General features: G+C 42.8%; 1 protein-coding gene across 5 annotated transcripts in view; it reads right to left on the bottom strand.

Moving 5' to 3' along the window:
- The window catches only part of LOC308082520 (histone deacetylase 7-like), a 68,110-nt gene that overhangs the window by 6,342 nt on the left and 37,168 nt on the right, over positions 1-24,600 (bottom strand). For all 5 annotated transcript variants that reach the window (XM_080424319.1, XM_080424322.1, XM_080424320.1 and 2 more), the window contains exons 8-23: positions 24,015-24,119; positions 23,246-23,414; positions 21,727-21,923; positions 20,803-21,021; positions 18,443-18,671; positions 18,020-18,153; positions 17,608-17,728; positions 17,185-17,234; positions 15,364-15,471; positions 14,975-15,030; positions 12,919-13,006; positions 10,537-10,656; positions 7,266-7,363; positions 2,278-2,396; positions 1,929-2,062; positions 1,141-1,225 (exon numbers count right to left, since the gene is read on the bottom strand). In XM_080424319.1, coding sequence (XP_080280445.1) covers positions 1,141-1,225; positions 1,929-2,062; positions 2,278-2,396; positions 7,266-7,363; positions 10,537-10,656; positions 12,919-13,006; positions 14,975-15,030; positions 15,364-15,471; positions 17,185-17,234; positions 17,608-17,728; positions 18,020-18,153; positions 18,443-18,671; positions 20,803-21,021; positions 21,727-21,923; positions 23,246-23,414; positions 24,015-24,119 — 2,032 coding nt within the window. The remainder of the gene's footprint in view (positions 1-1,140; positions 1,226-1,928; positions 2,063-2,277; positions 2,397-7,265; positions 7,364-10,536; positions 10,657-12,918; positions 13,007-14,974; positions 15,031-15,363; positions 15,472-17,184; positions 17,235-17,607; positions 17,729-18,019; positions 18,154-18,442; positions 18,672-20,802; positions 21,022-21,726; positions 21,924-23,245; positions 23,415-24,014; positions 24,120-24,600) is intronic.

Genomic DNA, 24,600 nt, shown 5'->3' with positions numbered 1-24,600 from the left:
GTCAACAGTAGCAGTGTAAGGACAAGTAATTTGACTTTGAGAGTTTACAAACGGAACCAAATGGACCTCCATTTTGTTCAATTTATACACTTTCAGAGTTACATTAACACTGAGGATTTTACTGTGTAGTAATATATGAGATGAGTGATGGGAAGCATAGTAATAATAATACATTTACATTACTCGTTACTTTCAAATGAACACAAGTTACGTTACAATAATTTACTATTCTATGCCAAGTAATGTATTTGTGTTATGTTCACAAAACGTCCTCAGAGGAAGTGCAAAAGGACTAGACATTAGATTAAAAGGAATAGAGAAGAATGACACAATGTTATTAAAATGCTATAAATCAACTAAAGGTGTAAATAACAAATGGTAGACAAAAGTGCATTGTAATTAGCATGCATCAATTCGAAAAAGGCCATTCGAAAGTAAGGCATTATGTGACATAGGAACTGTAGTATTATTATTATTTTTAAATAACATATTACTTTGTTACTCATGAAAGTAATACCACGTAATGCATTACCAACAACACTGTGAGGAATGCTATTGTAAGCATGTGAGATCAAGGGGCTGAGAAGACCTTTAGGAATTTGAAGAGACGTTGAGTGAGATGTTCAAGGGGGGAAACAATGCAATAAAGTAGAGATATTACTGTAGAAAAGACTGGAGATGATGAAAACAAGATTGAGAAGAAGATCGAGGAAAAAAGAGGACGTGAATATAATGGTTAAAAAAAGATGGGTTTAACAAAACCTCAAAACTCTCATGAGCAAAAACTTGCGGTGACATGACAATAACATAAATACATACAGGATATTTACTGGTCGCGTACAATGTGTGGAATTTCTTGGTGTTTATTGCACGGCGCATGTCAGACTGTATTATACTGTGAACAAAAGGATAATAATAATAATGTAATAATAGAGCGGTCAATAACCGCTCTATTATTAAATAATTTTGGGAGCATCAAGACGGTGTGCGGACCTTCTCTTTTTGTTCACAGTTTATCCTCTTTGATCCGGCACCCGTCGAAATGTTTGGATGTGCCGTGCACCTCTGAACCCGCTATAGATTGATTTATGCACCCTTGCGTGTATAATGCAGTCCGTACGGTTTGCTGTCTGTTCTCACCTTGCACCTGAATGACTCTCTGAAGGGAGTGCACAGCGTTGGCGCAGGGCCTCTGGTCTAGGACTGACTGGGACAGGGCTTCCACCTGCAGAGAGACAAGGGTGGAGGAGTATTACAGTACATACTAGAAGAGCAGGATATAGCACACACATGGAGACAGGTGTGTGTGTAGTTTGGATGTAAATCTGTAATCTGTAAACTCTTCCTTGTGTACCTTGTGTAAAATCTGAGAACGCATCTGTGACATTTTAGATTTGAGCTATAACCCTTATTTTACAGTATATTTTGGGCAATTAAAAAATAGCAGATAGAGCTTGTAGATCTGCTATTTATTTTAAATCGTGAAAATGTGTGCATATCTTTGAATATATATATTCTTAAAGCGTATTTGTAACTCAAATCTTTGCTTCTGAAGGTCCCTGGAACAAAATATTTGACAAATGTTCGCTTTAAAAAATATCCATTCAAAGATTAGCACAAATTTTACAAGCTCATAGTGCGGCACTCTGTGCCACGCTATGAGCTTGTAGATCTGCTATTTTTGAATAGCCAAAGACATCTAAACTGACAGAGATGCGTTCCTGGATTGAATACTAGCCCACACATGTGCACACACACGCATGCAACAACACATACTTATGTAACTCTGTATATGTATAAATGTTGCTCCATCACTTGCTCCCCCTGCACACACACACACACCTACAATAACGCTCATCTTGCATGCAATCACATGCACAGACAGGCATGCACACACACACACGCACGCATACAAACACCCCTCATACCTCCATGCCGAGCAGGGAGCTGACACATGCTTCTGAGGCATCACAGATGGCAGTGAGGTCGTGACCTCCCTCCAGAGCCAGAACCACCTTACCACCTGCCAGTAACATCAGCTGACGGGTCAGGAAGCCAAAGCCTGTCATGGACACACACACACACACACACACACACACACAAGGAGAGTCAGATAACAAACAAGCCATTGAACTGAACCGTCGGACGGTAATGTACAGTAGTGTCATCAAAAAGACAAATGCATCTTCATTTTCACATTGCGTCTGCGTGTGAAAAACAAACACATTTATGTTGATGTGACCGTGTGTCTGTGTGCGTTGAATTAGGAACACTTACACTTGGCCGAGACCCTGTATCCTCCCAGGGGGGCCGGATGCCCCTCTACGGCGTCGAAGCCGGCCGACACCAGCACAACGTCGGGACAGAACTCCTGGGCGATCGGCATCACCACCGTCCTGTGCAGAAGAACCAGGAGAGAGAGAGAGAGAAACCGCATACCATAGATAAATAAACAGCGTGTCTCAATAATGTCAATAATTCTCTATACATGTTTATGCCAGTGAATACCCTTGAGAATGTAAACAAACTAACAACTACCGCCACATTTATGAAACATTCGGTTGCACTGCTGTGGTTCAATCGTATCCATGTGTGTGTGTGTGTGTGTGTGTGTGTGTGTGTGTGTGTGTGTGTGTGTGTGTGTGTGTGTGTGTGTGTGTGTGTGTGTGTGTGTGTGTGTGTGTGTGTGTGTGTGTGTGTGTGGGTTATGATAAATCCCAATCAGTCATAGATCAGAAGCCTGTTCAGGGGTCTCTAGTTTAGATAAATTACTGTACCTTGTAAGGCAAGGCAGAACACCCCCAGACATGGTTCTTAGTCAGTCCTCATGGTTACATGGTGAGGTGGACTACAATACTGTGGGCGCTTTGGCACAGAGCACACCACCAACAGTGTATCTAATTAAATCTGGATCTAAAGCATGATTTTTATTAAGCCCAGGCTTAATAAAAAATGTATTTAAAAAATAATTATACTTAGTAGTATGGTGGTGTCCCGTGCTCAAAATTTGCAGATCTACAAGCTCACAACGCATCAGAATCAGAATCAGAATCAGAATCAGTTTTATTGTCACATCACAGGTTTACAAGGTAAAAAAGTGGGTGAAATTCGTTTTTGTACATCGTTCCCATCGCAACGTTAGTTTCCATAGAAAGAAGAGGGGGAGCATTATGAGCTTGTAGATATGCATTTTTTGGACGCGGGACACCATGGTATGAGGGAGTATAAATGAGGCATAAGATGTTGTGCAGCCTCAACTTAAATGGTCTCAGGAGTCAGAACCAGCTCATGGGCCTCTAATAACACGAGGCCTGCCCTGGTCACATCTAATCAGGTCTGAAGGTACTTTGATATAGAAGATGATTAAATTCCCTAACTATTGCATTTGTAATTATATATATTTTTTCCATAATTTAAAATTAGAAGATTTATTTTTGTTTTCACACACATTTGACATGTATGTGAAAACAAAAAATCTATATACTCAGTAAGTAATACGTATACAGTATATTTAAAAAAAGGACAGTTTGGATGTAAATCTATAATCTGCAACTCTTGTACTATATACAGTATAAAGGCAGAAAAAAAGTAATTTAAGCAGGAGACAGACAACAGACAATCTCCTGTGTTACATAAAGGTGAGTGACACAGATAAATACAAATCAAGTTCAAGTTGCAGCCTTGACTGTGACGCCCTGCCTGCATACTCCCCTGTACTCTGTTGGGACCACTTCTCTCTCTCTCTCTGCTCTCCTCCTCCTCTGCTCTTCCTCTCCTCTCCTGCTGTCAGTGATTTAGCAAGCGTGCACGGCCCATGCCGCGTTTGATTCCCCCCACCCCCGCCCTCTCTCTCTCTCAGGGCGGCAGTTCAAAGGCGTTTGTGAGCCGCCTGGTTCCCATTAGGAGCTCGTCCCTCTTCTCACGTCACTGACAGCCAGCCATCTGGGATCCATTGGGCTTAATTACACCGCCTTTGGATTCCCTAACAATGCACCCCCCCCACCTCTCTCCTCTCCTCTCCTCCTCTCCTCTCCTCTCCCTCCACACACAGCCTGGCCTATCAGCTTTTGCACACTCTCAGAAGTGCACAAACACACATACTATATGCATACATATCCGTGGGCCGAAATACACACACATGCACCTACGGTACAGCACGCACTCCCATTTGCACCTCTCTTGCACCAGCGGATGTCACATGACACGTGTGTATGTGTGTGTGTGTGTGTGTGTGTGTGTGTGTGTGTGTGTGTGTGTGTGTGTGTGTGTGTGTGTGTGTGTGTGTGTGTGTGTGTGTGTGTGTGTGTGTGTGTGTGTGTGTGTGTGTGTGTGTGTGTGTGTGTGTGTGTGTGTGTGTGCGTGTGTGTGTGTGTGTGTGTGTGTGTGAGTTGAGCTACTGGTGATTATGGACTCAATCATATCTAATTCTGACCCCTTTGGTAAATCCACTTTGCTCTTTCAATGCAGCACATGTATGTGCGCATGCACACGTACGACATGTACAGACAGACAGACAGACAGACAGACAGACAGACAGACAGACAGACAGACAGACAGACAGACAGACAGACAGACAGACAGACAGACAGACAGACAGACAGACAGACAGACAGACAGTCAGAGTGATTGTTACAAGTGACTCTGCCACTCTACCCTTAGTATCCTACTTCTATTCTAATCTATTCTATTTCACATTACTTTACACTTTACACACACACACACACACACACACACACACACACACACACACACACACACACACACACACACACACACACACACACACACACACACACACACACACACACAAGTATGTCACCATTTTGTGACACATAATCTCAACTCAATGGGTTGAGATCCTCTTTTGACTGTGCGACAATCCCACCACTCTCAACCACAATATTTCCCCTTTCACTAATACACACCCAAAAACACAGACATACATCATCAGCAGTCACACTCTGGTCTAACTTTCTGTTCCATTCCAAAGAGAGAGAGAGAGAGAGTCTGGAAACCCCTCTCTTTTAAGTCATGTAGTATGTGAAATGAAATATAACATTGGCTCCAGATTAGTTGTGGTGCTCATTGCATAAACATGATTTTATGATGCATTAAATCTCGTCTGTGCAGAATCGTATGCGATCTATTGGCATTGAGGTATCAACAGATTGGCCGCACTGTACAATCCCAAATCAAAACCCTGGATTCAAACCCTGTGCTCTCTTTCTACAGGAACGCTTTCTGTGTCGGGGTAAATACTGCACGATGTAATTTCTCTGAAGAATTTTAATTGAATGCCATGCTAAAACGTCTGCCAATCCAAACAGCCTTTGTTACTGTAGTGGGCATATTTTTCATGGGGTATTTGCACAGTGCAGTACTATACTGTGGTAAAAAATGAGGAAGTTTTAGACTTAGAAACGTTCAACGTTGCCCAAACCTGATGAGCCATGCCAGTAATGCCCGAATTATACCTGGTTGTGCGCCCATGCCCGCCGCGTACCAGAAATAGCCGATCTACAGCTCACACACGCGTTGCGCAGCGCGTCTATTTTTGGTGCGTGACTCCCTCATGCCGTATAACTCAGGCTTAACAAATGCTTCACGGCACAGGACAGGTTCGACCATTCAAAGCACCGCTAAGCACCGCATGTAGTGTTACTGGAACCCGCCTATTGGAGTCTTAAGATTTGTTTCGCGTTCGGAATAGCCCGCTTTGACGAGAGAGGCCCACCCAGCGTGTGTACTGTATGCACCATTCAGACCTCACATACTGTTTAATCATCTGGTGGTGAGCCAGCGCTGCTGACAGAAACACTCAGAGTCCATTACACCCCACAGCAGACCTTCACCATATTCATTCATGGAAGTGGATTGAATGAAACAGGGGAAAGTGCGTTGCGAGTGCAAAGGTGCACATTAATCCACACTTGTAGAAAATAATTGCCGATGCCTGATCGTTAAGTTATGGATATCATAGTTGTGGCGTACTGTATGTACTACAGTACATACAGTATGCCACAACTATGATACCAGTGGTTCTCAAATTTGTTCATGTCAAAGACCCCCAAAATTGTATTCGGCTGCGGACCCCCCACCTCAAAAATATTTTTTTGCCAGGGATTTTTCAGAAATAGCAGATCTACAAGCTCATAGTATAAAGTATAAAATAGTATAAAGTATAAAATATGGTTAAAGTGGTTAAAATTATTGTGACGCTATATTAAAACTCATCCAGTGCCATTGACGTATAATACGTCCGATTTTTTAACTGCCCAGAGCGCCATTGACGTATAATACAATAAAAAAACAGGGGGGAAAAACATTCAGAACCCAAGATATCGTGATCTGAAGATTTGCTGCTCCATTCACTTCTTGGTTAACTTATTACTTAAAAAGGCTGTATCTCGGCTCCTGTGTACTCTTTTTTTTACTATGTATTTTTGGTCCAGACATGCTATTTTCAAAGGCAGACAACAAATGTCAACGAGGTCGCGATGACCTCGTTGACATTTGTGAAACCACACAGTGCAACCCTCAGTGATTAGCAACCATAAGGGGATCGATCATACTGGAGATAAATATTCTGTGACTACTTGAAAAAAGGTAAGAAAATCGATCGAAAAATCGCACAGTACGCAATTATTTTTTTTAATTAATTGGCAATGAATGAGTTAACTAATTTCACTGGGGACCCCCTGGTACCCCCCCCCCCAAGGACCCCCAGGGGTCCCCGGACCCCACTTTGAGAACCAATGCTAATGCTAGTGTATACATTTATAGCTCCACAGATAAGAGGAGAAACAAGAGCACAGCGCATTATGAAACATCAACAATGTCATTTAAAGGTTGTGCTGTGTGTGTCCAGTGGATGAAGTAGATAGACAGACTGAGTGACCTAGGGGGCTGGGTGTGCGTAGTTGAGCAACTTAGCACATCACTGACTTCATTTGGGCTGTCTGGTAGTGTGTTTATTCATTTGAATGTCAAATAGGAAAATGAGATCAACTTGTCATTATCATTATCTTGTGTCATCTACAGTAGGAAACTTCATCTAGGGAAGGGAAATCGATTGAGACAAACATTCAAACACTATCAGTCTCCTTCCACGATGAATAGTAACAATAATGGTCTTTCCTGACCTTGATATTTCAGATATTGTGTTGGAAATATATAGAGAGATAACACTGAGTCATAGCGGACAGGCGGACATACATACAATATAATAATAATAATGTTCTAAATAGCACATGTTCACTTTGTACCTGAAAGCCGCGAGGTACTCTGCATCGCCCATGGGAGGATCCAAGCCACCTGTCCAAGCTATATTGACATTGAAGCCGTCACCTGCACCAGCTCCCACCTAGAGAAAGACAGAGAGAGAGAGAGAGAGAGAGAGAGAGAGGGAGAGAAATATTTCATTGGTATTTTTCTCATTGGTTTATTAAATGTGCATGTTTTTTAATACTGTAATGTATGTTCATGTCTCTCTACATCTCGGCCTTAGGCAATATCACACTAAGCCCTGTTGAAAGTTGGGCAACATCACAGTAATGAAAGATTTGTGTCAAATGTTCACAAAATCAGCACCAGTGTTGCAAAAGTTACAGCAATTGAGGGACTGTGTTGCTTTTCGGCAACACAAGGGAGTGATTACAATTCCTAAATGAAAGACGCATGGCTATTAATTCGACACCCCCATCCCTCCAGTTTGATTTCTGATTTGTCAAATGGGCTTATAAATCACTCAGAGCCATAACAGCGCATGCACCACCCAGAGACGATTCCCAAGCTTTATGACTATATTGGGACTAATCTTCATTTGGCACTTGCTAATATTCAGATTTAAGCGATTTCACAAAATGCCAGGATGAATCGCAAAGGACTTCTCCTCTGTTTGACCTTGCATACTTGGAATGGAGGACGACTTGAGGCCCAGGTTTTTGGAAAGAAGTGGGCCTACGGATTCCTGCCTCTCTCTTTGTAGTTTTGCTAGCAGCTATTTAGCCATTCTCTAAACCCTTCACCATCAGTCAATGTGGCAGGTCGAGAGGAGAGTGAGGAGGCTGACTGACACGGGCTTGGCAACCGGGCGTCATAATTTCCTTAGTGTGCAAATGTGTGTGTGTGTGTGTGCGTGTGCGTGTGTGTGTGTGTGCGTGTGTGTGTGTGTGTGTGTGGAGGGGGGGGGGGGGTTGGGGGGGTGGGTGTGAGAGGGTGTTTGAAAGTGCGAGAATGCTGATGTGCATCGTAGAGCGTCTGACTCCACTCTTCTCTCAGTGGACAGGATGTTCACAGGGTAAACCAAAACCACATGAGGCCGTCCATCCTCTGCCAACTGGTAATGTACCCATATGCACACACATGTGCACGTGGAAACGCGCATGCACGCGCACACACACGCACACACAGAAGAAACACATTCACACAAATCCTCTGTTTCACTTCCACGTCTCTTGCGCCCCTCTCTGTCCGTTCGTTCTTTCATGTTTCACGAGTTGCTGGAGCGGATTAGGCCTCCAATGGTTCCTGTGTGGCACTGGGCGCTCTCTGTTATGGCTATGACATCACACATCGACCCCATGGTGCGTTACATACCTACACGGGGGACAGCGAGACTCCAGAGGCTTACCACACAGCTCAACGGAGGTCGAGGGGCCACTTAAGGCGAAGCCACATCCAAGCCATCGCAGCGTTTTATGTACCGTCGCCCATCGGGAGATTTTATGGGAAAACATCGGCCATTTTAACCTCATTATTGTGGGAGAGATTGGGTGCCGGGAGGTGGGGATGCTGGGGATGGAGTGGGTGGTTAATGCCACCGTGGGTTGGGGTCAATTTATCTGACTGGGAATGTGCATCACACTTGTTTTTTTGGCAAGACCACAAGGCAGAATTTATATGCCGGCAGAATTTCCTGTGAGAATGTCAACATGCAGTCATCTTGTGCACATCCTGCAGCAAAGTTACAAAATACAAAGGCGCCGGAGTTCAATGCAGTATTTTGAAACAAACTGAACTACACTAAACTGAACGAAGTATGACTTAAGTGGTTCATGCGGTATTGGTTTTATCGGATAAAAGGGTTTCCTGCTTTGAAACCACTCTACAATTTGGACGAACAAGTCTGAATTAATTAATTGCACCTAAGTTGCAGTACAATGCCTCATACATGGTCAGAGGCCGGCCTGTGTGATGAACAATCCAAGGACTGGCACAGGTCACATTATTACAGCTTTTACATTGATAAACTAGAAGTAAAAACCTTATACACAGCACCTTCAACATCTTAAGCGCTACGACAAATGCCTTCCGTTCATGTTGCGTTCCACTTCAAAATTAAATTAGGATTAATTTATAAAAATAGCAGATCTACAAGCTCGGAACATGTGTTGTATTTAATTGTCACAAATATAGTTGATGCCTCTATGGTGCAGGAGATGAATCACTGTTACATAAGCTCAAGGTCGTTGGTTAAAATCCAGCTTTTGGAACTTTTTCACTCTAGTCTACATCTAAATATTATCAAGCTAAGTGTTAAATTATAAACAGTTAGGAACATGTTTTCATTAACCAATGTTTTTACACCATGCAGAATGTGCACACGCACACACAAACACACACACACACAAACACACCCACACGTTCCACTTCAAATGTTGCATTTCACTATCTGGCTTTAGGAACTTTTTCACTCTACATCTAAAAACTAAAGGCTAAAGGTCCTTACACACTGGGGCGAATTCTTCATGCGAATAAATACGTTTTTTTTAAAAACCTTATAAAGTCAATGCAAGCGTCCACATCAGTTTCGCGAAGCGAAAAAGCGTCTTTTAATTATTCGGAACGAGTCCGAATTTTGCGTATATTCGCATATTCGCCGGTGTGTAAGGACCTTAAGTATTACAATATCCTTAACATCTCCCATGCTTCTATAGCTGTGAGATATCCATCTTGATTGGCTAAGAATCGCTTTCAAAGTTTGCGGGAGGGGCCCATTTTGCACAAAATTCCACAAGCACTGCAGGACGGTTTGGTGAGAAACTTTGACTGCACACTACCAGAAGGCCAAGGAAGAACCTCCACACCAATTTCTTCAAATTGTCCTGTTATAGCGCCACCATGAGACTGATTTTAGCAACAAACAAAAAAGTCTACTATTTGTCCAAAGCCCACTTAACGTTTTGGCCAATAACTCTTGAACCGTAGCTCGTACATTACAAATAGATTCTCACACACCATACAGGCCCCGGCCACTTGTGCCAGATTACATTTTCCACCATTTTGCATTGTTGCTACTGTACTACTCCTACAGATTTTGTCCAAAACTCACACAGACCGTACACATTATCTCTGGGGTCATCTCTGATCTGATTTTTCAGATCCCATTCCAAGTGGCTATGACTGCCTTCCAAAGTTTGCAGGCCTTGGCTAGGCAACCCGGCCTGGCAGAGACCTGTTCTCCAGGGAGAACACTTTTCTAGTTACATTATGAGTTGCATGCAAGCTCTATTATGAATGCCTGTTGACACTTACCTCAGCAGGACCTCCGCTACCTGGGAAGAAGTTGCCGTCGTCATAGCGATGCAGAGATATGTACAGCACTCTGGGATCATTGTAGAAGGCTTCCTGGGTGCCGTTACCATGGTGAACGTCCTGGACATTGATTGGAATTGGAAGTCAAATTAACAAGAGTAACAAGAGGGTAAAATCCTAACTCCCTAAAGGGATTATGTGACTTCTATCACTTAGACTAGAGGATGCTTGTGTTGTCACCTATGGTGCTTCCCTGTCATCTATGGTGCTTCCTATGGTGCTTCCCTGTCTTCTATGGTGCTTCCTATGGTGTTTCCCTGTCATCTATGGTGCTTCCTATGGTGCTTCCCTGTCTTCTATGGTGCTTCCTATGGTGCTTCCCTGTCTTCTATGGTGCTTCCTCTGGTGCTTCCCTGTATACTACGATGCTGGAGCTTCCTATGGTGCTTCCCTGTCTTCTATGGTGCTTCCTATGGTGCTTCCCTGTCTTCTATGGTGCTTCCTATGGTGCTTCCCTGTCATCTATGGTGCTTCCCTGTCTTCTATGGTGCTTCCTATGGTGCTTCCCTGTCTTCTATGGTGCTTCCCTGTCTTCTATGGTGCTTTGTATGGTGCTTCCCTGTCTTCAAATAAAAACATTCATAATAACAGTAGCAACATTGAATTACATAAATTATAATAACATAAAATAAGCTGGAAATATCTGTAGGAAATGTTCAAAATAATGTTTGAAATTATTTCCTCTATGCAAGTGCACCATAATGATATGCCTGAGGTAGCCTGCTTTGAAAGATTGACATGGTGGAATCCTGTGGTAAGGGTCCAGCGGCATCAGATGATTCTGTTGTGGTAAAAAAAAAAGCACGCTCTTCTTCTTTGAAAAACAATTTAACGACAAGAAGAGAAACAGGCTAACAGCACAATCATAAACACTGGATGCACTCTTAAAAGATGGCGAGACTCGCCAGGAAGGAGATGAAGTTGGACGCCGAGTTGCATGTAAACACAGGCGAGAAGTCAGTCACGGAATGTTTCTTTCTTTCTTTCCTTTTTCCAAAACGGGCTACCTCAGGCTTTGTGGAAATAGTTCATGTAGATATTTCCATGTTATTTATCCCAGTAAGACAGCAAGAATGTTGCATATTGTATCTTCAAAAGATTTGACAAAGAAGACAGTGATAGTGTTTAACCCATTAAGACCGGGAACGCATCTGTGTGCCATGTTTAGATTTCTTTGGCTATTCAAAAATAGCATATCTACAAGCTCGTAGCGCGGCACCGAGTGCCGCACTATGAGCTTGTAGATCTGCTACTTTTAAAAAATCGTGTATTTTTTTTGCAAATCTTTGGATATGTTTTAAAGTGAACATTTGTAACTCAAATCTTTGCTTCTGGGGGTCCCTGGAACAAAATATTTTGAGATGGGTGTCCCCGACCAAATACATATAATTTTGGGGGTCCTTGACATGATAAGTCTGAGAGAAAGTTTGAGAACCACTGATATTATAGCAACATAAGTTTTTTTCTTAGGACTTTTGTTAGGATTTAGAAGACATTTGTAGAAGCAAAGACATTTGTAGAAGCAAAGAACAGAGTAAAAATGTTTGCTTTAAAAATTGCGTTAAAAAAATTCCATGCTTTTTTTTGAGTGGTGCCAACCACTCCTACATTTGACTGTGTGTGTGTGTCTGTCCGTATATTTGCGGACGGCCGCAACATGTTTGTGTCTGGTCTCAAAAGCTGCAGCTTATTGCAGCACAAAGATGCAACCAGTTACACTAATTAAACACACAAACAGGAGTGCAGCACATGCGCATAATAAACTCATCAAAGGCACCACTCACTTCACACTGGGTGTGATCTACAAGCCGCGCTACGAGCTTGTAGATCTGCTATTTTTGAATAGCCAAAGACATCTCAAATGACACATATGCGTTCCAGGTCTTAACGGGTTAATATAGTGTCATGACAGTGAGGTATCTATCTAAGACACAGATCAAGGTTCATGTAACACATGGGGACCAGAGCTCAACACCTGGCCCGCTGATCAATATCCTCAAGCTGGTGTGCATGTAACTGAGGTTGTGTATGTTTATTATTATGTGTGTGTGTGTGGGCGCGTGCGTGTTGTTTGCCTGTGCTTTTTACGCGTGGGTGTTGTGCATCACACACGTGGAGACCAGTGACAACAGTCTCTAAATGACAAATAGCGAGCGCTACTGTGTACTGTAGCTATTCGACTGCTGCTCCTCGGGCCTATGCTTGCGAAAAGCACATGTGATATCTTGCGCATTTATGTGCGGTACATGTGCGTGTATTTATTTTTGCTATCCATATGGAGACCAGCGGTGGTGGCGATGTGACGGCTTCTGCTCAGCTCACCCAGTCCACGATGAGGATCTTGTTGACGTTGAGTTTCTGCTGGAGTTGCTTGGCGGCGATGGCCACAGAGTTGAAGAAACAGAAACCCCTGTGGACAAACAAACACATGTGTGCATCAGGACAACTTCACCACCGTGACCTAGGGCTGCAGTTACGTAAACAGTGCTTACAAAATCCATTAATCTATTTTCTTAATGTAGTTTTTTTTATTAGGATCACATCGGTACAGAATTAAAAGAAATATAGTGTACAATTGTTCCTAGTGCATTCACGTCTTTTTTCCCCTTATCTTTTTGCCCCAATTTAGTAATTATGTCAATTCCCAATGTTCCCCACCCTAACAAAAGGTCCATCCCTGCTAACCCCCACAGAAGGTCAAAGGGAGGGAGAAGACGAACACGGCAAAATCGATTAATCTTAAAATAAATGAATTAATTGCAAAAATCAATGAATCTATTTGAGTTACTTATTTAACAAATACTTAAATAAGGTAACTAGAACTCTGACAGGTAAAGCGCTCTGCCCTAGTGGTCAGAAGATGGATAACCATAATACAATTTGTGGACAGACTTAACCATAGGGCCATTATTAAGTGTTAAAATGATGGTAAAGTTATTTGAATCATATCTTTCTTGAAATGGTTTAATATGTTTTACCCAGCAGTCAAAAACACAACAGAACAAAGACAAGCATTCACATTTTGGTGAAGTTGTAAATAGCATATAATTCAATACATTTTCTGTCAATCGATTTATCAATTATTTCATTAATCATTTCACTCCTGTGGTGAATGTATGCACTTCAAAAGTCTTCCCTCAGAATTTACCTCTGATATACATTTAGATACTGTATTTTATGCGGGGGCTTATATTAGTTACATACTATTATATTTGGTACAACTATTGACAATACGACTCTAAAGGGCGGTGAGCTTAAAAGGGGGGATTTCCCGCCATAAATTGGGTGTAATGTGAACTAAAATGTGTAAACATTTGACAAAATATAGTATGATTTCAGAACATTCTTTTCTTGTATCTTCCTGCACTGACAAGCGAATACAATTATTATTATTATTTATTTTTTTATCTCATTATTGAAAAATGTGCTGAGAAAATCTAAATCTTCAAATTTTTGAGGTAAACTAAAAATATTAAACACGCGGCACATTCCAAACAGTGCGGCGGTGTGAATTGCCTAGCATGACATGCAAGATGATTTCACAGAAATGACCTCACGACTTGGCGCTACGCTTCCGTCAACGTTTGCAGTCGAAGGTGCGTGAATAGAAGAAACATGAAATGTGTTGATGTATGAAAAACAATCGAGGAATGCAGAAAGCAGCAGTGTCAGCACGGGTCGTAAAACTGCGAGTATGTGTGGACGGTATATCATATCTGCTGTCCAAACTTCCCTCATCAAGAGAAGTCATTATCATCCCATAAATAACCAGTGACAAGTACTGCTGAGCACACACACAGTCACAGCTGAATGTGGTTAATGTAGTTGGAGAATGCCTCCTTTCGTAGACACACACACACACACACACACACACACACACACACACACACACACACACACACACACACACACACACACACACACACACACACACACACACACACACACACACACACACACACACACACACTTTTTGGAGTGCTTAGTTCTATGTCTTAACAGCTTGAAAGTACTCCAGCAGAGGAAGTAGATGGGTTCAAGCATTAGGCAGGTACAGTAGCACACAAACAGTCACAGAATCTCTTTGTCTCTCACTATTTCTCTCTCTCTTACGTGTGTTTGATCTGTAAATAAAACCTTGAAAGTATTATGAATAGAGACCTTGCTTTGTACAGTACGTGTGTGTGTGTGTGTGTGTGTGTGTGTGTGTGTGTGTGTGTGTGTGTGTGTGTGTGCGTGTGCGTGTGCGTGTGCGTGTGCGTGTGCGCGTGCATGCGTGCGTGCGTGCGTGCGTGCATGTGTTTGTGTGTGTATGTGTGTGTGTGTGTGTGTGTGTGTGTGTGTGTGTGTGTGTGTGTGTGTGTGTGTGTGCACTTACAGTGGAGAGGAGCGGTTGGCATGGTGTCCAGGAGGCCTCACCACGGCATAGCCATTCTAGGAGAGAAAAACAATGTAACACCTTACTGCTTTCAGCTCTTTTGCCAAATATTGAAGCCAAGTGCAACCAATCACGTTCAAGCATTGAAACCAGTACCTGGATGTATGCAGCTGACCAGCATCTCAACATTATATAACATTTAATTTATTTATTTAATGTATTGATTTGCTCTCTGTGTTCAGTGTGTGTAACAGAAGGCACTTGACAGATAGACAGACAGACAGACAGACAGACAGACAGACAGACAGACAGACAGACAGACAGACAGACAGACAGACAGACAGACAGACAGACAGACAGACAGACAGACAGACAGACAGAAATCCAACCTTAAGCTCGCCCTGTGCGACCTTGAGTGCCAGGTCTGTCACGCATCCTGCAGCCATTCGAGACGCCGTTGACGTGTGCATCTCGTTCCAGATCGTGTCGTTGTCCACCTGTCCGTCACACAAATATCGAGACGAGGTCAAACGTTGGATAAAGGGACCGCAGCGGCAGCTAGACTGAACTCTATCGTTTGTGTTCATGTATGCATAATTAGGGTACCAGAGCAAATAACGTTTGAAGTGTTTGTTGTTTATTTACAATGCGTGTGCGCTATACGGACAAAACTAATGGAACATTGTGTGACCTATTATGCTAAGTCATTGGTTCTCAAAGTGGGGTCCGGGGACTCCCGGGGATCCTTGAGGGGCTTCCAGGGGGTCTCCAGATAAATGATGGATAGTTAGGAACCAAATCGACCCTTATGTGGTTGTAACTCTGAGAGTGTACAAATGGAACCAAATGCGGGTCCATTTGGTTCCATTTGTACACTCTCAAAGTTATGGTGGACCGTGGTCTAATGCAAGAAAGTGGGGTCCTATACCAGCTATTTTCAAAACATCTTGACATTCTTTGAAAATGTCTGAATACGTTTGAAAATGTTCACACCACAAATCTTGTACTTGGCACAGAACCTTTTCAGATGGGTGTCCGCGGCCAAATAGACGTTAATTTAGGGGTCCTTGACATGGAAAAAGTTTGAGAACCACTGTGCTAGGTCATTGCAGTAACGCTCGCCACTAATTAGCCTCGCACAGATCTTATCACTTCAGCTCATAATGGCAAATATTACATCAGAAATTCTTTCATTTTTCACATTCCTAATTGTCTCTCTGTTCTTTCCATTCTCAGACCTTGCACCCCCCCCCCCCCACACGCACACACACTTTCATTCTTCTTGTCACTCTGTGTTTCAGAACTCTACATCTCTGGTGGTTTGGTGTGGCGGAACAATGAAATCAGAGGAATTTCTTTTATCACTGACTCTGCCATCTTGTTCCAATCAGACCGCTCCACCAGAGGAGCAGAGGGCCGGAAATCCCAGCAGATCAGCCCTCTTATCAGCAGACACCCTGCCCCCTTCCTCTTTCTCTTCCTCCACCTTCTCCCTCTGTCTTCTACCACTTCTTTTTCCCTTTCTCTTTGCCCTCTTCCACACCCATCCCTTGTTCTGTCTTCTACTCTTCTCCTCCTTTGTCTTTGCTCCTGAATGCTTCATCCCCTTCCCAGAGCTTATCAAAGCCATGTTGGCGGCTTTCACCATCCTCTTCCTCAGTTCTTCTTAATCTCTCTCTCTCTCTCTCCATATTTCCTTCCTCCCTTCTTTCATGTTCTCCATTAACTGCTCGTCCATTTCTATATGCTCTATCTCAATTCTTCTTCTTCTCCATCCAGCCCCCCACCCCTTCCCAGCCCTCCCTAAATTCATTTCCAAGAAAGAAATTCCTTCTCAGTCAACCACAGTTCCGCAGGCATTTATCCTTTTGTAAAATTCTCTCCTTTTTCTTTCCCTTGTCATCCGTCGCCCTCGTCCATCTCTCACCTTCGTGTAGCCTTTGATATCTGATTGGCTTTCACGCAAAATGTAAGCCAGCAACAACAGCATCTACAATTTGCAGTACTATTAGCTTAATTGTGTAATGAGGTACAATCATCCATGTAATGTTTGCTGTTCAGTAATGCGATTAGATAAGTGGAAGGATTCCCACATGACTTCTCATTGTGTTTTACTGAGGCCTGTGATGTTTGCGCGCGCATGCGCACTTGTGTGTGTGCATGTGCATTGTGCGTGCATACACTGTATGTTTGTTTACAGTGATACTCACCCCAACTCCTCCACATGGCAGCATCACAAACATCCGTTTGGATAAGATTCCTGGAATTGATTCAAGACATTCGAAAGAAGTGTAAACAATACTATTTAAAAAATGTAGTTGTAGTATGTGGGCATGCGCGCGCACACGCACGCACACGCACACACACACACACACACACACACACACACACACACACACACACACACACACACACACAGTACACCTGCGGTTCCATGTGTGCACATGAAGGCATATTTGTTTATTTGTAAGTACGGATGTACAGTACAGTATATAGTTATATTTGAATGTGCGTGTGTGTGTGTGTGTGTGTGTGTGTGTGTGTGTGTGTGTGTGTGTGTGTGTGTGTGTGTGTGTGTGTGTGTGTGTGTGTGTGTGTGTGTGTGTGTGTGTGTGTGTGTGTGTGCGTCTCACCAGCCAGCTTGCGGTTATCCAGTTTGAGGCGGTTGAGGGGATTGGTGCCGTAAAGAAGCACATGTTCCTCTGAGTGGACTGACTGCAGCTCCTCTAGAGTTGCTTTCCTACTGCGGATACGCTACACACCAACACACACGCATGCGCATGCGCACACGCACACGCACACGCACACGCACACGCACACACACACACACACACACACACACACACACACACACACACACACACACACACACACAGAGAGAGAGAGAGAGAGAGAGAGAGAGAGAGAGAGATTAGAATCTGCAAACGTGGCACCTGAGATAAATCATTAAATGTTAGTCTGCGTGTGTGTGTTTGTGTGTATTTGTGTGTGTTTGTGTGCGTGCGTGCGTGCACGTGCGTGTGTGGGTGTGTGTTTGCGTCATACCTCACACTGGTTCCTGAGGCCTCGTTCGTGGAGTCTGGACCAGATGCTCTGGATTCTCCCAGCATGCTCAGGATGACGACTGTTGTCACCACAGGTACACTGATGCTTCTGCATCTGAGTGTCATAAACCAGACCTAGACACACACACACACACACACACACACACACACACACACACACACACACACACACACACACACACACACACACACACACACACACACACACACACACACACACACACACACACACAATGCTGACTTTTATCCACATTCTCATGAGAAAGTGGTGGTGGTACTGACAGTTGTTGTGCTGCAGTATTACAACTAAGAGAGATGGTGCGGCGTATCTTATTCTATTGTCTCTAAAGCCAATGCTCTATGCATTCATTATTCAAGTGGCTTCTTGCAGTGACTCCCTCACCTGTGGTGAATCGTAGCTTGACGGGCGAGTCTGGACCAGGACTGGGCAGAGAGAGAGAGCCCGTGACGGTGAGTTTTGGTGCAGGAGTGAACAGAGAGGTGACGGGCAGCGGGGATGACCGGGCACGTGACAGCGGTCGGTGGTTCCCCACCAGGAGAGGCAACGGCAGGGAGTCCAGCATTGAGCCTGGCGTGCGGATCACCTGCCTCGATGGCTCTGAGCGCAGCGACTAGGCGGAGGAGAGACAAACAAAGAACAAAACAATGGGAAATCCTTCTGGTTTGTTGTGCATTCTGCACCAGCCCTGAATTAGTGTCACTCATTTTAGCAGTATTTTTTTCATTTCTGGTACATGGTTAGCAGTGGTGTAAAGGTACTTTTACTTTACTGGAGTATATCCAATTGTCCATACTTTTACTTCTACTCCACTACATCTCAGAGGCAAATATTGTACTTTTACTCCACTACAATTATTTGAAAACTTTAGTTACTAGTTACTGTAAATAATTGTATAATAAATTATTACATTATAAAACATACATTAACAACTTTAGCCCTATTTTATACCAAGGCTATTTGAAAATAGCCGATCTACAAGCTACAAGCTCGCGACGCGCTGTGAGCTCAGTAGATCTGCTATTTTCAAACATTTTAGTACTTTTACTTTTATACTAATACTTTTGTACTTTTCCTCAAGTAAAATGTACTTGTTTGGGACTTTTACTTGTAACAGAGTACTTCTACATTGCAGTATTGATACTTTTACTTAAGTAAAACATTTGAATACTTTTTCCACCACTGATGGTTAGCCTAACTATTCATTATCGAGCTAGATAGCCAACTGAACAAGTACCTAAAACATCCCCAAGTTGGTGGCAGTAACTATGACTGCCACCCTGGACTTAACAGCTCCTGTACGTGAAGCGGCGGCGCCCCCTCGTGACAAGAACATGTATTGTTTAAGGGAGAGCATTTATGTGACCCTGGCTTGGTTGGTAATGTAATGTATCAGATTACAGACAGGACTCAGTACTAGAGTACAGGACACATAAGGTCCTTATAGTGAACTCAATATTGTCTACAGAAGTGATACTTGGGAGACTACTCTGCCTGCATTTAAGCCTGTTGAACTCCAAACCTGCCCTACACAGGGCATACAGTACAGTGCTGTGAAAAAGTAAATACATGAAAACCTTTTTCACCTTGTTGGCTTGGTGAACATCATTTCAATGCCATTGACCGTAAACTTAAAATAAATGTTTTCATGGGATGTAGGCTAAAAAAAATGTGAATGCTACTTGCATAAAAAAACTTCTGATAATCAGAAGGTCAATGGTTTGCTTAGCAACCCGCCCATGTCAAAGTGTCCCTGAGCATTTAACCCATTATCCCCCGTGGGATTAACACAGGTCTCCCCTTGACACCAAAGTTGTCGTCGGTATAGGCACATTTTCAAACCATCCACAGTCGACCTCTGAGACATCCCATAGTGAGCATTAATGAGGACCCATATAGACGAATCCATAGAGCGCTGCGGTGTCAGACTCCTGCTGCGGTGTGCATTCTGACACCGCAGTTATGATTGCGCCGGAGGAGCGCTCTGTGCATTCGTCTATATGGAGATGATGATGATGAAAAAGTATGATTGTCCATTGTCATTTGTTGAAATTTGTTGGTAAATCTCTTCTTTTTTTGGGGGGGGGGGGGATTTATTGATAGTACAGTGGAGATTTGACAGGAAACGGGGAAAGAGTCAGGGGAGTGACACACAGCAAAGGTCCGCCTGGCTCAGGAATCGACCCAGGGACGCATCAGAGCCTACTATGGTACGTGCCTCAACCACTAGACTAGGCCATCGCCGCCCCCTACTGGTCAATCTTTAACCCATTCAATCTGGGAAAGCATCTGTGTCATTTTATATTTTTGCATAATCATTACTTTATACTTTGGCTATTCAAAAATAGCAGATCTACAAGCTCATAGCACTGCACTGAGTGCCGCGCTACAAGCCTGTAGATCTGCTATTTGTGCAAATCTTTGAATATATATTTTTTTAAAGCGAACCTTTGTAACTCAAATCTTTGCTTCTGGGTGTCCCTGGAACAGAATACTTTGAAATGAGGGTCCGCGGCCAAATACATATCATATTGGGGGTCCTTGACACGAAAAGGTTTGAGAACCACTGAAAATAGCAACATAGGGTTTTTCAGAAAACTGTTTTTGGATTTAGAAGACATTTTGTAGAATCGGGCCTCAGGCCTTAATGGGTTAATGGTTTTAATTGGGTGCACTTCCACCGAGTTTGTGTGTGTGTGTGTGTGTGTGTGGGTGTGTGTGGGGGTGCACGCTTTTCTCAGTACCTGATTGAGCGGGTGAGCGTGATCGACCAGGCTCTCTCGTGAGGAGGTAGTGGACTCTGTATCGTAGACCGAGTCGGTGCTGGCTCCGCTCTGCCGTCTCCTGTGGTAGCTCTCCTCACACACCGAGCTCAGCTCTGAGCCGGAGCCCAGCTCCTCCAGGTCCATGTCCTCTGAGGGGATCTGCGTGAGGCGCGGCTTCTCGCTGGACTTGTTTATTGACTGACGTGATGGGACCAAAGTTTACACACATGTCAGATGTCTGTTTAAAAAAATCTTCACATGTTTTATGGTTACTCAAAAAAGTTCTCTTATCCACTTTAACCCATTCAATCCATGAATGCATCTCTGTCATTTTAGATTTCTTTGGCTATTCAAAAATAGCTACAAGCTCATAGCGCGGCACCTACAAGCTCATGTACAAGCTATGAGCTTGTAGATCTGCTATTTTTGATATATCTTGAAAATCTTTGCAAATCTTTGAATATATATATATTTTTTAAGCGAACATTTGTAACTCAAATCTTTGCTTCTGGGGGTCCCTGGCACAACACATTTTACATGTTCGCTTTAAAATATATATATTCAAAGATTAGCAAAATAAATCACGATATCTTTTTTTTTTGCAGATCTACAAGCTCATAGTGCGGCACTTGGTGCCACGCTATCAGTTTGTATATCTGCCATTTTTGAAGAGCCAAAGAAATCTAAAATGACAAAGATGCGTTACCGGAATTAATGGATTAACCCTGATATCCCTACTTTGGGTCATTATAGGCGAAATTTCTCAAAACGTTTGAAGAATTCTTCAAAAATAGCAGCTGTCATTATAGGGTTCGGGTGGTTAAAGCAAAATTACAAGCTCACAATTAAGTATAACTAAGGCTTTAGGGTTATGGGTAAAATGGCGTCCTCCTAAAATCTCACCTTGTTCTGCTTAAGCCGGTCCAACATCAGACTGTTGTGGTACACTTGGTGCTGGGTGGACGGGTGGAGGCTGGTGGCAGAGGGCACTGGGGAATGGCTATAGGGCGGCGGCTCTGAGCGGGTTCGACCCAGGAGTTTGTGGGCCGATTCCCCGAGATGTGTCGGCTGCTGCACGAGCACTGGGCTCAAGCCACGGACTGGAGGGAGAAAGATAGGAAGGCAGAATGTATAAAATTTATATATATATGTATACACACAGTATATATATGGTACACCAGAGTCTTAAACGTTCCAAACTTTCTAATTCCCTGTCTGTAACCGTTGCCAAGACAACAGAAAACTGTCATAAAAACAAGTTAGTTTGATAACAGGCTAATGGCCATGTCTATTAGCTCATTATTAATAGTAGTAGTAGTACTGTATTTTTATCGTTTGAAATTTGCTAGTTAGGATATCATAGGATATTACATACTGTAGGATAGAATGTTGACGTATATAGGAAACTATATTAATTATTGATTTCTCTGACAGAAATAGGAAAGAGATGGGCAGATTAATGGTTAGTGATTATGCTCACTCAAAGGGCAAAAATGGAGACATCATTAAAATTCTAGGAAAAGCTTAATTCAAATGAAATCTGTTAAAGATAATGTATGCCTGTTATATTTTCTCTTTTGCATATACACTTTGTTTCTTTATCAGTATTGGTAATTGTAAGTGCTGTGTATGAGATAATATGGTTGATTTACAGTACAAGTCAGCTTTATTGTCCAGTGGCAGTAGAGGGCGCTATTGTTCTATGCATACATGCAGGTAAGTAGGGGGTAGCTGAGAATCAACTACACTACACCTTATAGCAGGGTTGCAAAACAAACACAAAACTTTTAGTTAACGGAAATTAACTAAAACTAACTAAAAGAAAATAAATCAGACAAAAGCCCTTGGTTTTAGTCTTTGGCAAAAATTGCTGATCTACAAGCTCACAACGCGTCACATTTGTAGATCTGGTACAAATGTGACCTTTTCTTGCACCTGACTAATCCATATTACAATAAAAACACACCGAGAGCGTTCATTTTGTGCGATTAATTCACATTAATTTAAACAGCTGTTCATATTATGATTTCCACCTGTGACCTTAAGGCATCACCAAATGGATGGTTTGATGTGAAATAATCGCGTCACATTTTCATTTTGTTTATTTGCGTAACAACCTTAAGTCTTTTGAACAATAAATTAAACTAGCAAACCCTCCTTAAAAATAAATTAAAATTAAACTGAAATTGAAAACAAAAACTCAAAACGAATAAAAATGAAAAAATCAAAACTATAGCCTAATAACCTTGCCGTAGCTTCTATTGCAAATAGATGTGTAATGTGTGACATTACACGTCTCATGTGTTTTATGTGCATTCACATTTTTAAATGCATGTGTTTTCGTTTGTTTTTCCATGTCACAACATGCGTGCATGCACAGCTGTGTGCCTGCTTTTAAGCACAGCCAAACATGCATGTTTACCAGTGAGGAATTGAGTGTGCAACAGTCCAGTGTGTGGCTCCAGTATGAGCACAGGCTGTAGGCGCTGGCACAGGCCTGGACTGCTGCCGTCTAGAGGCAGGTACACCTGTGGCAAGGCAGGCATTGGCATGGCCCTGCCCACACGCTGGCACATCGACTCTCTGTCAGCCTGGGTGGAGGTTGGAGGAAGAGGCAGAGGAGGTAAATAAGAATCATTGACGACAGAGGAGAGGAGAGGAGAGGAGAGGAGAGGAGAGGAGAGGAGAGGAGAGGAGAGGAGAGGAGAGGAGAGGAGAGGAGAGGAGAGGAGAGCAGAGGAGAGGAGAGGAGAGGAGAGGAGAGGAGAGGAGAGGAAGTTGGAGAGGAAAAGTTAGGAGAGATGACAGGTTTATGAATGAGAAACAGCTCCTTAGAGTAAAAGGGTGGAAAGCATACCGGTAAGGTGAAATTATCACATAAAGAAACAAGACAAATGCTGAGTAAAAATATTCACCAACTGAATGTCTGACTCACCAGATGGAAATACCACCATACACTATAAGATAACACAGTGAGGGGAAGTGAAACACAGAACTCACAGCAGCCTTTATATACTGTGTGCCATACAGGCTATTCAGAGGTAAAGCACAATTGGATGGTTGTCCGTTTATCATATACTGTAGCAGAAAAAGCCCCTTCAGTTATTAGTTATTAGAGTGACGTGTGTTACACTAAGCGTCCAGTAACTGATTTGAATCATGACAGCGAATGATTAGGTGTGAGAGCTGACCTGTGCAGGAAGTCCAGCAGAAATGGTGGGCATAGTGGTTGAACTGGCCTCCCAGTTCAAGGTGAAATGTGCTAAGCTGCCATCCTTTAGCAGAAGCCTCTGGACCTGGGGGAGGGAGAGAAAGCATAGACACAAGTTTATAAATGTTGAGATGAAAGGAGATTCAGTAGCCTGTGAGAATTTGCATTTTCTTGACTACAATACTTATGTGTGAAGCATTGATGCTGCATAACTCCTTATGAATATAAATACATCCTTCCAGTATGTGATATGATAAAAGGCATTTAGTAACAGTATCTCTGCTGTATGCTAACATAGATAGCGTCACTGTCGGTGTCGGGCAGAAACCTTGTATTTCCATATTTCAACTTTTATGTTTAATGCCTCGCTTCATCATACAAGAGTGTCGCACAAAAGTAGTGAAAACAGTAGATCTACATCTATCATGTTTCAGTAGCTTGGCTATTTTCACTATTTTAAAATATTTTTGAAATAATAATAAAAAAGGAACGGTTTTGGACATCAAGGATAGCAAGGTTTCTACCAGACAGCGACGATATAGTAGAATGTAGATATGTAGTTAATA

Source organism: Gymnoscopelus braueri, assembly GCF_963280865.1.
Source record: "Gymnoscopelus braueri genome assembly, chromosome: 3".
Classification (NCBI taxonomy): Eukaryota; Metazoa; Chordata; class Actinopteri; order Myctophiformes; family Myctophidae; genus Gymnoscopelus; species Gymnoscopelus braueri.
This window is presented reverse-complemented; position numbering and strand designations above follow the sequence as displayed.